Source organism: Adiantum capillus-veneris, chromosome 28, assembly GCF_014529385.1.
Source record: "Adiantum capillus-veneris isolate H3 chromosome 28, ASM1452938v2, whole genome shotgun sequence".
Taxonomy (NCBI): Eukaryota; Viridiplantae; Streptophyta; class Polypodiopsida; order Polypodiales; family Pteridaceae; genus Adiantum; species Adiantum capillus-veneris.
In genome coordinates this window covers 115236315-115253005 of record NC_140958.1, presented here as the reverse complement: position 1 = coordinate 115253005, position 16691 = coordinate 115236315, and the positions used below count along the sequence as shown (strand labels likewise).

The following is a 16691-nucleotide window of genomic DNA, read 5'->3' as shown; positions in this document are numbered from 1 at the left end:
TAGATCCGAACGTGTATATCCAAGGTGATCCTTGGCTTCAACTTTTGGCAAATGTGATGCACCTAGCACACATTAAAGAGGATTGTAAATAGTTCTGAAAAGAAACTAAATACTTTCAGTTGCAATCTTTTGCAAGCCTTGCTGAAACATATGACCATAATAGAAGGTGAAACAATGATCACTTCTAGGTACAAACAATGAAACTTTTTCATTAACAACTCATAGACTTTCTATATGTAAAACAACCATATGTAATGTTGTTTAGCAGCACTTGTACCTTAACAAGTCATTCTAAGTATCCGACAATTTCTGGCCACCAAAATTGCTCCTGATGCGTCGTGCTAAAAATGGTCTAGAAAACAGATGTGACCAGCACCTAGGGACTTTGTCGTGACACATATTTGAAATAGTGGGCGCCAGTGTCAATCCCAGAGACTCATATTCGCCACATATGGAATATGTCTCAAGTAAGGATGTCTGAAAAAAGAACATCCTACAAGTACAAGATGTACTTGTGTGTGTGGAGGTAACTCTAAACACTCTACGAGACAAGAGTGAGAGGGACCCTCATTCATTGCTCCACACTGGCTAAACCGAACTCCTTGAGTTCCTAGACCATGTTGTATCCCATGTGACAACATGTGCCAAATTGAACCCTACAAGTAGGTTCGTAACAACATAAGGCAGAAAGATAGATTGGACAGTTGGCCCAAAATACTTTTTGCCAACATGCCCTTGGCATGGCTCTGTAATGTTCAAGCGTACTTATTCGTCTTGAAAAACCAGGCAAAGCATACTAAAAATGGAATAAGACCAAATCAATAGATGCGTACCTAGAGATTTGAACGTAATGTTCACTTACCCGTAATCAAATGGAGAGGAGCACATCCCCTACCTGAAAAAAAGCAAACACCATTGCAATGGGAACCCTGGGTGTTACCTTTGCAATCCAAGCCCTTGGATTAGAATCTACGTAGTCAAACGCCTTGGTAAGACCCGTTGGAGAACTGTGCAACTAGCAAGTAACGGTAACCAACCTAGTTAACCGTGTACAAAATGATGAGAATCAACTTAAAAAGTTGAATTTGTTCGCTACCCCATGGAAGATTACTGGCTTCTTTCCTTGAAATTAGAACTGGGATAGATCAAACTATGATCCTCAATGCCTATGGGGAGATGTAGCAATCACCCGGCGGGTCTTACCCCCAAACATCCATAATGACAGGACTCTTCCTTATCAAATAATGTGAATGTGTACTCCACGGAGTAGAGCTGTTCGATCTTGAGAACAGTCACCCAAGGAATGCTAATAGTTGGGTCTTACCCAAGATCTGCCAATGGCTCTTGGCCAGCCCATGTGTGGCTCCTAGCTCTTACGGTAATTAGTGTTCAATCGATAAACCGATGAAAACTAATGTGAATGGCATCTTGGCCCATTTGAGCTGAGAGTTAGAGCACCTTGGCTCATGCTAACTCCCAAACAAAACATGTTCAAAAGCTTCTTGGAAAGTTTTCATTGTTCTTGAGAGAAATAAGAAAAAGAGAGAGAAGAAGAGCATGCTGGGCTGAGGAACTTTCCTTAAATTTGTAAAGTGTGTGCCCAGAATGTGTGCTCTGAGACATCTTATGCCTGAAGTGCTGCTTATCCTATAAGCATACCACAATCTGTCGGTATGACGCTCTCATCGAGAGAGTAAACAGAAAACACAAGCCACAGCTTGACCCTCTTACCATGTATGGGGTCGTGACTTTACAAAAATGGATTCTGTGAGATAAGATTCCCTATTTTTCCAGTCTCCCAAACGTGTGTGCCAATGCCCTTGATGCCATGTTATTGGGCAGTACTTTAGCACAAGGAAGAAGCCTTGCTTCATGTAAAAGTGTCAAAGCACATTGCTTTGCACAAAAGAAATAGTTTCCAAAGATGTAAACATGAAAACATGAAAAAGCAAGGAAAACTGAAAATTGTCTAACGCGGTCGTCCTGCTGTTACCACTTATCCCGAGATTCTGTAGAAGAAAACTCGTTGTAAACCGGCTCATAGCCATATCTGGTTTGTGAGAGAGAATTGGCGTGTATCATATACACCCTTGTATATCATATACGCCCATCTAGTATGTAATGAAATAACTTGCAATCATATTGCCAATTCCCGTGCCAAGTTTGTATGCTCATAGCATAGTCCAATTGTGGGAATCTTCAACGGAAGATGTCCATATCGTAGTCAATAGATGCTGGTACCAACGTACAAAGATCATGGAAAATGAGAATTGACCTTGTCTGAAATTGGCTAGTGCCGTATGGCATCCTTGCCGGCTTCTGGAAATAGTGACAAGAAATCTTCCATGTCGAGTTCTGTGCACCTGTCATGAAGTCGAGCCTACAGGGTGTGCCGATCTCCTTGAGATTCCATGGGCATCAAAAGTGAACTGCTATTGATTCGTGCAGCCGATCAGGGCTACAGGTACTCAAGCTATGCTTGAGTCAGGTTGGTAGGTTAAGCATTGGTTTGAGGCCAACAAAATTGTAATGCTTAAAATAGTTGTCACAAGCCATGCTTGTGCTTTGAGTGCCTAAAGTGCACTCCCCTCGATGGCATACGAGCCTTGATAGAAGGCAATGCAAGCCTTGCTTGCCTGAATAACCATGCTGCATGCACATTATAGGCATAATTCAGTTGCATGTGCAAGTGATGATCATTCATGCTAGCAAAACTATGCAAATGAATGGAGATTGATAACTTGTACAACAACCTTGCTGGGACAAGAATCACTCATCATGTTCAAACAAATTTGCTAAACAACTTCAAAACAAATGCATACCTCATTACTCACTTGTGTCGACTTACCTTGCTAGCCGCATGGCCATGACGAGTATTTTCAGAACTCCATGCAAGGCCAATTTCGGCATGGCCATACTCATGGCCGGCTTCACAAGACAAGAACTACTCATTGAGACTCCTCTAGAAACCGTAGTTCAACTTGTAATTTGTTACCCATGTAAACTGTAGAATTTCCACCCAACCGGCCTTGCTGAGGGTAGTCGCGAGAACATTATACAGCTGATAGACCTCTTGCATATCGTCAGGTACCGCAAAACCTTCACAATGCTGCAGTCGGGATCGTTGCTCAAGTCAACAAGGCGGAGCTTAGATCCCTGTTTTTGTGAACCACACCGTTCCCAAGACTTCAACATCTCTTGTATCTGCGACTCAAAATCTGGGAATCCGGTCTGCCGAGGCTACGAAACCCCAAGGGCTTCGCATTGATTTGCGTCTTCAAGTTGCCAAATTAGCAATGTGGCCATGCAAATTTTTTTTGCAGAATCTGTGAGGGCATGTTCTCAAGTATATATGCTCGTACGCAGGCTACAGGCCGAGTTCCGCAACAAGGTTATGGAAAAGGGGTGTGCCAGGGTGGGCACACACCCTTGCTTGCCTTCAAAACCAAAAATAACCCATGGGGCGGCCGTTCAATATGAATCCTCCAAGAGGATATGGCGACACATCGCGCAGAACCCGCATAGGCCGCGAGAAGACGAGACCCTGCTCTCTACTGTGGTCGGATGTTGGCGCTGCTGTGTTGAGATAGCCTTGAAATGCTAAGGCGCAGCCGTCAAGCCCGGCCTCTGCCGCTTTCGAGCAGGTCGAGGTTCCTCGCAAGAATTGTTACCCACGCAACGGCCGCAGCTTTCGGCTTCAACTTTTGGCTCTGCACAGGGGAGGCTTCCCGCGTCCAAGGTTCTTCGGCTCCTCCTCAGCTTTGGCTTAGGTTGCATGAACATGCAACCCTAAACATGCATCCACACCTTCTTCCTCCAAGAAGAACCATGCTTCGCCATGCGAAGGTTTTCAAACTTGAGAGAGAGAGAGAGAGAGAGAGAGAGAGAGAGAGAGAGAGAGAGAGAGAGAGAGAGAGAGAGAGAGAGAGAGAGAGAGAGAGAGAGAGAGAGAGAGAGCCAGGCATCCCTCCTCCATAGCTCCCTGCTTTCCCCTCCTCTCCACCTTGCTCTGATACCAGTGAAAGGGCAAGGGGACTGGAACATGCTCATCACCACCTAGCCATGCCCTATATAGGCCCTTCGCCTTCTAAATATAGGGACCCCCTTGACTGCATGTACGTCCTGGCCCTTGGCCCTAGCCCATGGCCATGACTGGTCGTACCGTTGTCGTGACAATTGGCAACCAAAAAACTCCAACATATTAAGGATTTTCTCCAAGACCACATGGATATGCTGAAACTTGCTCGTCAGAATGTCCAGCAAGCACAGGATCGGTATAAGAAGTACGCTAATGAGAAACATCGGTAAGCTACCTTCGAAGAAGGGGAGAAAGTATTTCTACGTGTGCCAGAACATTCAAAAAGTCTGAAAACTGGGTTGACACCTAAATTATCTCCCCGATATTGTGGGCCTTTCAAAATACTCAAGCGAGTAGGTGATCATGCCTACAAATTATTACTACCTTCACATTCTCGCATTCATCCAGTGTTTCATGTGAGCCGTTTACGCGGGACGGTTACGGAGCGAGATCGACGGAGCGAGCTTTGGAGTGAGCTTTTTTCTTTTCTTTCATCCCACCACCACTACCTCTCATTGCCACCCCTTAGCACTCATTGCCACCACCAACTTAGCCCACCACTGGTGGTTAGTGGTGCTAACTTACTACCACCATATGTGCCGCCCCTCCCTAAAGTGGAGTAGCCAAGAAACTCCTCCTCCTTGTGTGTAAGTGTGAGTGTAAGCCCCTACCCTCTCCCCCCCCCCTCTCTCTCTCTCTCTCTCTCTCTGTCTTTCTCCCCTCACCCCTTCTCTCTCTATCAGCCCCTCTCCATCCCCGCCTCTCTCTCTCTCTCTCTCTCTCTCTCTCTCACACACACACACACACACACACACACACACACACACACAGTTTGCCCCTTCCCTTTTATCTCCCCCCCCTCCCCCTCTCTCCCTCTCATGATCCCTCTAACCCATCCCCTCTTCTCTCTCTCTCTCTCTCTCTCTCTCTCACACACACACACACACACACACACACATCCACCCCTCCCCTCTCGCTTCTCTTTCTCCATCCCTCATCTTTATCTCCCCATACCCTCCCTTTCTCTCTCTCTCTCTCTCTCTCTCTCTCTCTCTCTCTCTCTCTCTCTCTTGTGTGTGTGCGTGTATGTGCGCGCGTGCTAATAGAAAGAGGAAAATGGTATAACCTTTCTATCACCCAAGTGTGGTAGATCGGTTATCCCATTTCCCTCTTGAATAACAGGTCTTAGTTTAACTCTCGTATCTTTGAGGTCTAGTTTCCTACGATGTTAAATTCCTCTTCTTCTCGGGTGTGTGTTAATAATAAAAGGAAAATGGTATAACCTTTCTATCAGTCAAGTGTGGTAGATTGGTTATTCCATTTCTCTCTTCAATAACAAGTCTTGAATTCAACTCTCGTCGTTGAGGTCACACACACACACACACACACACACACACACACACACACACACACACACACAGACACAGAGAGAGCATTATCGAAGGCCAGAATCCGACGAGGGGTGAGCGAACGCCTGACCCGGGCTAGGCTGCACACATACAACGTATACAACAAGGGGTGAGCAGGTCAACATGACAAATTATTTCTTTTCAAAAGACGTAGAGTCTATCTACCGTTGAGAGTTCCTCCCGCCACTCCAACGGCGAAGAATGCAGGTGAACGTTGTTTCACTACCTTCTCACGTTCCGATTCACACGATGGCAGATGGTGGAGAAAATCGTGAGTGTACACGGGGGTGTGGTGGGGCTGCTACGCTTTCCTATCGAAAATACCATCGCTTAGGGTGCATGTGCGTACCCTATGTGTGTGTGTGTGTGTGTGTGAGGGAGAGAGAGAGAGAGAGAGAGAGAGAGAGAGAGAGAGTTAGGGGGGGGGGGGGGGGGGGGGAGCGATTCCTTCTTATTCTTTTCTTTAAAAGAGGGAAAGAGTGGGGGGGAGGGGGTGCTTTAGGCAAAAAAAGGGAGAAAAAAAAAGCCAAGCCCAAGCAATAGGGATGTCCTATTGCTCAGGCTTGGCTTTTTTTTTCTCCCTTTTTTTGCCTAAAGCACACCCCCCCCCCCCCCCCCCCTCCCCCCCTCCTCTCTTTCTCACAATGTCTACCTCCCGCCCCCCCCCAACATCTCTCTCTCTCTCTCTCTCTCTCTCTCTCTCTCAACCCTAGCCTCTATTGGTACTCCTCTAAATCTGCCAACCTCAATCTCTATTGATGTGATGATGCACCCATCTGTCCAATAAAACATCGTAATCCATGGGATAGATGAGTGTTCATGTAGGCGCTCCCCCCCCTGCCCGCTCTCTCTCTCTCTCTCTCTCTCTCTCTCTCTCTACCACATCTCGAGATCTCTCAACCCTAACCTCTAATGGTACTCTCTAAATCTTCTAGCCTCAATCTCTAACTGATGTGCGCATCTTTTGAATAACACATCATAATACATGGGATAGATGAGTATTCATGTAGGCAGGTCTGATCACAAAACCATCCTCTGTAAGCTCAAGGAGATGCTCTCTGTAGAAAGCCATCTTCGTGCCAAGCACATGCATAGGCTATATCCATGTCCTCGTAGTGTCTAACTGAATCAAGTCATGTCTAATGAGCTGCGTGGTCTCAGTTTGTGTGAGAGACAAGGAGGGTGCGTCTAGTGTATAATTGGAAAGGGGATAATCTATCAATGTGTGTGTGTGTGTGTGTGAGAGAGAGAGAGAGAGAGAGAGAGAGAGAGAGAGAGAGAGAGAGAGAGAGAGAGAGGAGGGGGGGGGGGGGGGGGGGGGGGGGGGGGGGGGGGGGGGGGGGCAGGTAGGGGTAGGGAGAGAGAGGGGGGGAAATATAGGGGGGGAGAGGGGTGACAGGGGGTGGACACACACACACACACAAAGGGTGAGGGGAGGTGGGGGCGAAAGAGAGAGAGAGAGAGAGAGAGAGAGAGAGAGAGAGAGAGAGAGAGAGAGAGGGGGGGGGCATGCGTATAGAGTGACAGGAAAAGAGAGAGAAAGAAGGAAGTGGAGGACCTTGTGGAAGGGAAGCGGATTGCTGGAGCACAAGATGGAGGAAGGGACGGCAATTATAGGAGTAGATGGAGAGAGGAGGTGGAGGTTGAGGAGGAGGAGCAAGGGAGGAGGAGGCAGCACATGGGCGGCGAGAGGAGGAAGGGGAGGTAGGGACGGCGGTCCTTAAAAAAAAGAAAAGAGCTCGCTTCAAAGCTCGCTCTGTTGAGCTCGCTGGAAGACCTAGCTCCCGTTTACGTAAGCGGTTACATGGGGACGACAATGTCATTGACCAACATGTTTTGGTTGATTTCATTCAACCTCCTACCTTACCGCATGAACCTGAACGTGTTCTTGATTATTATGAGTAGCGTACACGTCATCACGTACGTCAACAAGCCTTAATCAAGTGGAAAGACCGACCTGAAGAAGGTGCCACTTGGAAAAACATTAGTGTTCTTAAGAAGAAGTTCCCCACTTTTGTTTTCGAGGACGAAAACTCCTCTTAAGGGGGGAGTAATGTCAGGACACCGGTAAGGCCGGACTAGACAAGGGCAGGGTCGGGCTAAGCGGTGTGGAACGGGGAGTCCAACTAGGGCAAAGAGCCAGGGGCTTTGCTATATAATGGGTGGTTGGGTGGTGGAGTCTCAAGCTCTAGCTTCCCTTGGCTTACACTTAAACAAATTTTCTCCATAATTTAAAATGAAATTTCACTTAACAAATCTTAGTTTCTTTTAAAGCATTGAAAGTATAAAGCATTCAAAGTTTAAAGCATAAAATTTTCTTTTCTTAATATACAAAGTAATTTAAATAAACTTAATATGCATTTAAAGGTTTGAGCACTCACATTTGTCCTATTTGAGCAATGAGAGTTGTTGTAAAAGTCCTCGAACCTACAAAAACGCACACACAAACAAAAAGTTAAACTCTAAACCCTAAACCCTAAATCTACAAGTAAACATGAAAACAATCTTACCTTAGTGTTATGCGCTAATCCACAAGCAAGATTAGCACCTCCGACGACGTGTATCGTAGAAGATATGTGAGAAATGGGGAAGAGGAGAGCTTGAGAAAATGCGCAAGAACTAAGATAAATACGCAGAGAAAGCCCGTGGTTTTGATTTTTGCAGGTGCCATCGGTACAGCTATCGGTACAACTGTTGGTACAGTCATCGGAAGAGGCGTCGGTATGCGCATTCGCATTGCCGTCGAAATACGTGTCGAAAGAGACGTCGAAATTTTGAAAATCAATTTTTTTAAAAAAACTTAGCTCCCTCCATAAATACACACACATATATTGACGCCGATAATGTGGCGCCGGAATTCAAGTGACCTCTTGTAGTGAATGCAACTATGAATCCATTTGCGACCTCTCTAGACGGTTTAGTGAGGCTATGCTTGGGTTAGTAGCTTTGCGTCATCATCTCCACCCCACAACTTGCTAATGACTCAGTGCTTCACATGCACGACAAGTTCTTCACCAATCACCCCCCTTATCAAATCAATGAGCATTTGTTGTATGGGTAGAACACTGACATCACCTTTGCACAAGTTAGCATCAACTTGTAGATAAAATTCCAATGAAAATAGGGGATGCTTGTATTTAGAAATGAGTTACTTCCTAAGACATGCATGTGAATGTTAAAAAGTTTCTTTTGTTCCTTTAAGAAAAAAAGGGGAATAGTTTCCAAACCCTCCGTGTAGAAATGTCAAAGTTCCTCGCATTTATTATTAATCACGATTAATGTTTCAATTAGAACATGTTTAAGATCGTGGACTTGCTCAAAGACACAGTTACCAATACTCGAAGTTCTCTTGCTTCATTAGTTTGCTGGATGAAGTGTTACATTGTTGGCACGAAGCCTATCATTATATAGAAGATGAAAAGTCGTAAGAGTTGTAACTCTTCGTGATAAGTTGTGACTCTTCATAAAGGTAATAACCTTCCACCTTTCAATTTGAACCTTAGTCTAAGACGTTAGTTAGTCTTATACTATATTCCTACAGAGTCATAAGAGTTGTAACTCTTCGTGATAAGTTGTGACTCTTCGTAAAGGTAATAACCTTTCACCTTTTAATTTGAACCTTAGTCTAAAACCTTAGTTAGTCTTATACTAATTTCTTACATGCTCCCTTAAGACAACTAAGGTCTTAAAGGAACTACCTGTAATAGATAATTTTTATCAAATATAACCTATCCTGGATCATAGGGTATATGCAAGATATGTATTGCAAAATCTTCAATTTTCATTTTGAATTTTGGTTTGCTTGATTTAATAATTTTGATATATTTAAAATTTGAAGTTATGGATTCTTTGATTTGATATTTAAATTGTTTAGGTTTAGTATTGACACTTGTGTGCCTTTGTAACTCACTATTCCCCCTCAAGAGGATACTAGTGACAAGCATATAGATCTTAGTTGCTTGAGTTGATGTCCTGTACGTCTTATGTTGAAAATTATGATGATGAGGGAACAAGATGGAAGTATATTTTGAATATATGGTAGGAGTATGAGATTTAGAGTAAGGTAGTGCAACATTAGCATATGGATATTATGCACTTAACTTAGGTGTATGTGTTTTGATTGGTGTGTTAACTCGGTGTGAGTGGCAACAACGAAAGTGATGTGAAATGATGCAAGATTTTGTTCGTTATGTGTTATTATGTGTGTTAAGGAGATTGTAAATACACAAACGTAGTCGGAATGAGGAGACATCATAAATGTATGGGATACATCACTTATGGGTGGTGTGATAAAGTGGATGTGGGGTATATTGAGTGAAGATGGGGTGTTATGTGAGACGAGCGGCAAATGTGAACACGTAGAAGTGTCTTCAGCGTTGTCGACACAATATGCAGCATCATCCTCAAAGTGAGGAACTTCGACACCGACGAGGCTCCAAGGTTCATCTGAGTCGAGCAAGCCTTCCATTAATGCTCGTGGTGGTGAGGTAAAGCGGTCATGGAGAGGATTATGATGCGCAGGATAAACAACTGTAGGTACTGTAGCAGAATGGGCGAAATCACCAGGAGTATGTGGCATAGCGACAAGATTAGGCGGGCTGCATGGAAAGCAATGAGTAACATTGTAAGGTAGGCCGCATCCAGGAGGTAGTTGCTTGCCGGGAATGGTCGGAGAAGGAGAAAGGAGCGCATGGCATGGGTTGCACATGGAATTATGGGGTTGCTTGTAGGTATCGCGTGACTGTAAATTATGGCCATCAACATTTATGCATGTGGTGGAAGCATCTTCATAGCGAGCATGACCGTAGGCCGTTTGTTGGTGAAGCGGCAGAATGTGAGCATCTGCAGAATAGGTGTAAGTGGGTGTTAGAGAAGGGTTGGATGATGGATAGTTCTCGTTGATGGTGATTACTGCATGATGAGAGTGATCGTCACGTTGTCGAGGGCATGTGCAACAATGGTAGAGAACAAGAGTCTCTGCCGGCTTGCAGGCCGTTGGTGCATCACAGGATTGAGTATGTGAGGGTTGAGCATCTACAGGACGAGTACAGACATGTGTAAGATGTGAATTGGAACAAGGGCAGTTTGCGCAAGAGAGGATGACGACATCGTGAGCAGAATTGCCAGGATGGTTGGGGCGTGAGAAACCGGCAGTCTCAATTAATGGAGGGTGGGTGCACCAGGGATTCAAGTGGCGCTTTGGCATATGAGATTAGTTGGGCCATAGCAGCAAGAGAAGTAGAAGATGAGTGGGGCGAGAGAAAGTTTGGCAAAGAAGAAGCAAGGATCGAGAGGGTTCGGTGTTGGGCAAATGGCGCAAATGGTGTAGAGGGGTGTATCTCCTGAAGTATGGGCGAATCTGAGAAAGAGAATGAAAAGGTGTGTTGAATTAAGGGTTGAGTCTCATGACCCTTTGAATCTCGTGCTTGTCTGCTCGATGTCGGGTCAGAGGCATCATGGCCTTGTCCCCAATCTTGGTCAAGGGGCTCAGAGGGCTGTTGTGCTACATTCATTGCATGCAAATTTAATTCTTGCCCATTTTGGGTGCTGATTGTTTCGGCATGCACATTTTGCGCAAATTTTCCATCTTTTGTGGCCTTTGCGTCTTGCGTGGTATTAAAATTACCGTTTTTTTGGGATTTTAAGGTAGCCTTGTCACCTCGATTTGCATCATTGGATTGTATCCGCTCCAATAAAAATTTATTCGCTTGTAGCCTGAAAAAAAGCATCATTCTTGATGGGCGTTACCTGTAGGGGTTCGTCCCGCTTTGATACCATGTAGAAATGTCAGAGTTGCTCACACTTATTATTAATCACAATTAGTGTTTCAATTAGAACATGTTTAAGATCGCAGACTTGCTCAAAGACACATTACCAATACTCGAAGTTCTCTTGCTTCATTAGTTTGTTGGATGAAGTGTTACATTGTTGGCAATTAGAAGCCTATCATTATATAGAACGTGAAGAGTCATAAGAGTTGTAACTCTTCGTGATAAGTTGTGACTCTTCATAAAGGTAATAACGTTTCACCTTTTAATTTGAACCTTAGTTTAAGACCTTATTTAGTCTTATACTAGATTCCTACAATCTGCATAGAGGCCCTCTATAAGATAATGAGATTTACTACATCATAAAGGCCTGCAAGAAGAAATTATGGAGATACAAGCACAAAAATCTCTCCCATTTTCCAGCCTTGGGCATGATACAGGCTCACTCCACCATCTGGGAGGAGTAGGAGCAGTTTGCACAAGCAAAGCCTACCACATGGGTTGGTGTCCCAATTGCGTATGTTAGGTGAAGGTATCCGGTAAATAGGATACCCGAGGTCCTTGGTGAGCTCTCTTGTATGTCACGACAGAACTTTGATTATAGCCCTTTGGCAGCGCCAATCACATGCATTCCAACATGACATCCGCTCCTCATGCTCAAGGATAGACCATTCACTGCTTGCAATCTAAGACCAACCACAATGACATCTCCCAAAGCCTACAAACACATATACATTTAAGTATTTAGGCTTCTAGGATCATCAATTAGTTCCCCCCCCCCTAAAAAAAAAAAAGAGAGACCATTCCACAATTGCAAACTTGAGGTGTTGCTTCCACTTAAGGTTACCTTATTACATACAGCTCAACAACATAGAAAAGAAGTTTCCAAGACACAACTGTAACCTAGACAAACCAGTAAGATGACAAGTCACACTATAGGCAGAGCAATTAAGCAGAGAAATGCTACAGCCGGAGGCGTGGCTGCCTGCCAAATACTCCAAGATAACACAATATAACACATAAATCGGCAAATCCCCATACCTGACGAATCCCATAGCACGGAACGAAGCCATACGCAAACAGAGAGAGAGAGAGATTGAGAGCGCGAGAGGATAAAAGAGCGCGTGCAGATGCACCTCCTAGAGCGGAGTGCTATGCCGGCACGGTAAGAGAGAAGAGAAGAGAGGAGAGAAGAACAACGCAGACACTGGGTGCAATCTTCCCCCATGCAAGAGTGACCATTTACCTCTTGCACGTATTTCATTTATAGATTTCTTGAATGGTCAAATTGAATACAAACTGGCCAGCCGGACATAATTGGCCAAAGCTCACAAGGAGCACTTGAATAATCAAATATACATAAAATGTAACATCCTTATGCATAATTCATTATTTGCTGATGCTCTTGCCACCTAGGCCTGCAAAATACGTTAAATAACACACTATAGATGATAAAGCGATAGATCTACATACCTGACGCATCCACGAGCACATAATCGATGATATACGCGGACAGAGAGAGATAGAGAGCGATAGAGAGTGAAAGAACACGTGTAGGCGCACCTCCTAGAGCGGAGTGCTACGCCGGCACGGTGAGAGAGAAGAGAGGAGAGATAAGAAGAGCAACGCAGACACTCACTGCAATCTCCCCCCGTGCAAGAGTGACCATTTCCCTCTTGCACGTATTTCATTTATAGATTTCTTGAATGGTCAAATTGAATACAAACTGGCCAGCCGGACATAATTGGCCAAAGCTCACAAGGAGCACTTGAATAATCAAATATACATAAAATGTAACATCCTTCTGCATAATTCATGGCATCAAGTACGTCCCAAGTCAATTACACCAGCCCGCAGCGAGTGTAATAATCATCCACTCTTATAACAAGTTCCATTGCAATGGTCAACACACACACACACACACACAAATAGATTGAGGAGCTTGCCTTTCCTGTAGTGTTGCTGCACGTCGGGGGGCATGGGCTTTGATGATGCATGGAGCAAGTTCCTGGATACCTCTTTCTCCATTAATGGCAATGATGAAGCTTATCAAGCAGTCTTTACGGAACCCTCATCATCCATGATTGCTATACCTACGGAGGAGAACATTTATCCCTTTCTCCTATGATTTCAATGATTTTCATTATGTAATGATTTATTATTTATGTCGAATTATGTGATTACAACTACTGCGGTCTGCGCTCACCGACTGTCTACGCATTGTCTTGTCAGGTTTAGGTAATTTGTATAAGATACCAACTCCCATCCTACCTCCTCCCAGTTAATATCTAGAGGCTTAAGTAGATGGTTTTGTAAGGCATTTTCTTGATGCACCAAAAATCTATATTCTCATCCCTAATTCTAGCTCTAACTAACAAATAATTTGTCATAAATAAAGGCTTCTAGGCAAAGGCAGTTCAAGATCAAATTACTTTTGGGTTGTTTGTCCAATCAATCACGGATAGTCATCGTAGACATCTGTCAGTCCTCAATGTAATTTTGTCTCCCACATTGCACTATAAAATACAATTAGATCTCCTTACCTACATTTTTTTTCCTGCCTTGTTCGTGGTTTTTGTCTATCTATGCTATTTCGTTAGGACTGCAACATTCTCTCACATTTTCATTTTATTTTGAGATTCCACACCATTGAAAGACACACCGTTTAAAGCCAAGTAGATTCGATCAAGTGGCCCGTTCTTTGGATGAGAGAACGAGCCGCATCCTCAAGGAGGGCTGCAGATATTAGTGTTGCTGTTGGCACTGAATGACGTGTATACTCGCAAGTATCTGCAGTGACGAAGGTGGCTGTGGCAGGCTCAGGCCTTAGGAAGAGGCCAAAAGATAAAAACATGGCATGACTATGGCAAGGTGGTCTACCCAACTGTTGACGTGCAGATGCTGCGCCACTCAGAAGAGAAGTGGGTTTTTTGGGTGGTGTGAGTTGGTGCAGGTAGTCGAGAGTGCTGTGCTTGACAACGGGTAGCTCGTTTAGGTGAGGAAGTGATTGGTGGGTGTCAAGTGAGTGTTCCGCAGTCTACAGGTGAGAGAAAACAAATTGACGGCTGGGGAATGACGCCAGTTTGGGTTGTTGCATGGCGGCTGGTGTCCTCTGAGGATGAGGATGTCTGAAGTAGAGTCGTCTGGTTACGGTTGGTAGATCTCATGTATTCCAAGTGGTTGGGCGGCATTTCGATGAGAGAGGGAGAGAAAAAGAGAGATCGTGCAGCTAGAAACTTCAAGAGGATTGCATGGCGGCTAGAGTGAGTGGAAGGATTACGGCAGTAGCCAATGCATGCGTGCATGCTGGGAAAGGGGGTGGGCGAGCAACCGGAGTGTGAAGCCGATTTTGCGCCAGTCCCCGCTCTTCCTTTAAGCTCCAGAGTGGAGGTTCATGTTTTCCTTGCATGCTGCATGGCTTGAGAACGAGGACAGAGAAAGAGGTGAACTACGATAGGGGAGGAAGAGGGTGGGTTGGTAGATAGGATGGGAGAGATAGACTATGTATGTGTGTTTATCATTGAGAGAGAGTTAGAGGACTCAGGTCGACTCAGAGAAATATGTGAGAGAGAGTGGTAGTGGGAGTGTAGAGAGACGACCGCTTCTGTGGTTGTGTGGGTTGGCAAACCATAGCATCTAAAGTCACTTGTTAAGTGAGATCAAAATGGGAGAGTGAGAGGTGCTCGTGCAGCTTGTGGTCGTAGGTGGCCGAAGAGAGAGAGAGAGAGAGAGAGAGAGAGAGAGAGAGAGAGAGAGAGAGAGAGAGAGAGAGAGAGAGAGAGAGAGAGAGAGAGAGAGAGAGAGAGAGAGAGAGAGAGAGAGAGAGGTTGTTGTAGAGGCTTGGACAGTAATCGGGGAGAGAGCATGACAAATGAGGGTACCTAAGGGTAGGTAGTGCTGCATGTATGAGCCAGAGGTGGAGAGTCGGGTAGCGAAGGGTGGGTAGAGTGACAGCTGGTGCGTAGGACCGTGAAGCTAGGAGACAGCTTTTGGTGCCCTTTGCAGTATGGTGGGTTGAACTAGCAGCCATGCACCGCACACTCACTGGAAGCCGTCAAAATTGGTAGATCTGTGTGGCTTTGATATTGTTGTGAGACGTAAGTAGAGAAAACAAAGCAGGGCACAACTGTTATCAGTCATTAGACATGGTCAAATCACTAGACGTGGTTAGGCAGCAAGTGGTGCTGGCTATGCAAGCTCTCATAGCTTTGAATGTAGAATTGCTAGTGTCGTGTCTCCAATGAATTGATGTCTTTCTTGATCCCCCAAGATGTCGATGCCTCTTGTACAAGCTAGGCGCTATTGCACAAGCTTCATCGACATTGTTCCCTTTTCTTTCTTCCACTTCACAAAAAAATTTGGCAAGAAAATTGTATATGACTTCTTCTTCTTCTTTTTGTATGATGGGTTTCTGTGAAGCAAGGTCTGCTTCGATATAATCGATTTCTACTTCTTATATTATACACACCCTTTGTCATATTTAATCTCGTGTGCATCATTATCAAGCTATACCAATATTTTACCCAGTGCTAATTGTGTTATTAGCAACATTTATGCTTTTTAAAATATCATGCTTTCTATATCCTATTCAGATATGTTTTTCTAATTACAAATTAATGAAGGATTAACTTCAAATATCCAGATATTTGCAAGAAACAATCAATATTAAAGAGGAATAAAACGATAAATTTTGATAAATCCAAAGAAAACAAGAATTATGTAAGAACACTTACCTCTGGTGCATAGTCATGCATATCCTTACTCATATGCCAATTGAAGAAAATTTGGATCTCTTTGACTGATGGTTACCAAGAGCGTAGCCTTGCGCTCTGATACCATTGCTACAGACGGGAGCGTAGAGAGCCCTACAAAATACTCAAAATAGCACATAGCAAGAGATAAATGAATAAATCTACATACCTGTCGACCACATAGACGCATAATTGCGAGATACACTAACAGAGAGGAACATAGTGCGAGAGAGAGCAAGAGAGCGTGTGCATGCGCACCTCCTAGAGCGGAGTGCTACGCCGGCACGGCGAGAGAGAAGAGAGGAGAGGAGAGAAGAATGAGATGGACACTAGGTGCAATATCCCCTCGTGCAAGAGTGACCATTTCCCTCTTGCAGGTATTTGTTATATAGATTTCTTGAATGGTCAAATTGGTTACAAACTGGCCGCGGCCAGTCATAAATGGCCAAAGCTCATAAAGAGCACTTGAATAATAAATTATAAAATATAATATCCTTTCGAGATCCTCTCACATAACCCTTAGCCTTTTCCACCTGTCAACTGCATTAAACAATAAAATATCAATTCCATTACATACCTCTCCGTTGGAAAGCAACTGTCCTCAGTTGCGAAGATAAAATCTGCAAACAATACTTGTCAAAAAGAATGATTAGTATGTTGTGTCAAAACATCACAAAATAAAAGA

The 16691-nt window shown here is 44.4% G+C and overlaps 1 protein-coding gene across 1 annotated transcript; it reads right to left on the bottom strand.

Annotated features, from left to right (window-relative positions):
- Window positions 1-8914: 8914 nt before the first annotated feature.
- LOC147421138 (uncharacterized) lies at window positions 8915-10820 on the bottom strand. The gene has a single exon (XM_086504842.1). The coding sequence runs from the start codon at window positions 10691-10693 to the stop codon at window positions 9584-9586; it is 1110 nt and encodes a 369-aa protein (XP_086360968.1). The 5' UTR covers window positions 10694-10820; the 3' UTR covers window positions 8915-9583.
- Window positions 10821-16691: the final 5871 nt, after the last annotated feature.

Bases quoted from the DNA above. Each gene is read 5' to 3' on its own strand.
- LOC147421138 (XM_086504842.1), bottom strand. From the start codon at position 10,693: ATGCCAAAGCGCCACTTGAATCCCTGGTGCACCCACCCTCCATTAATT.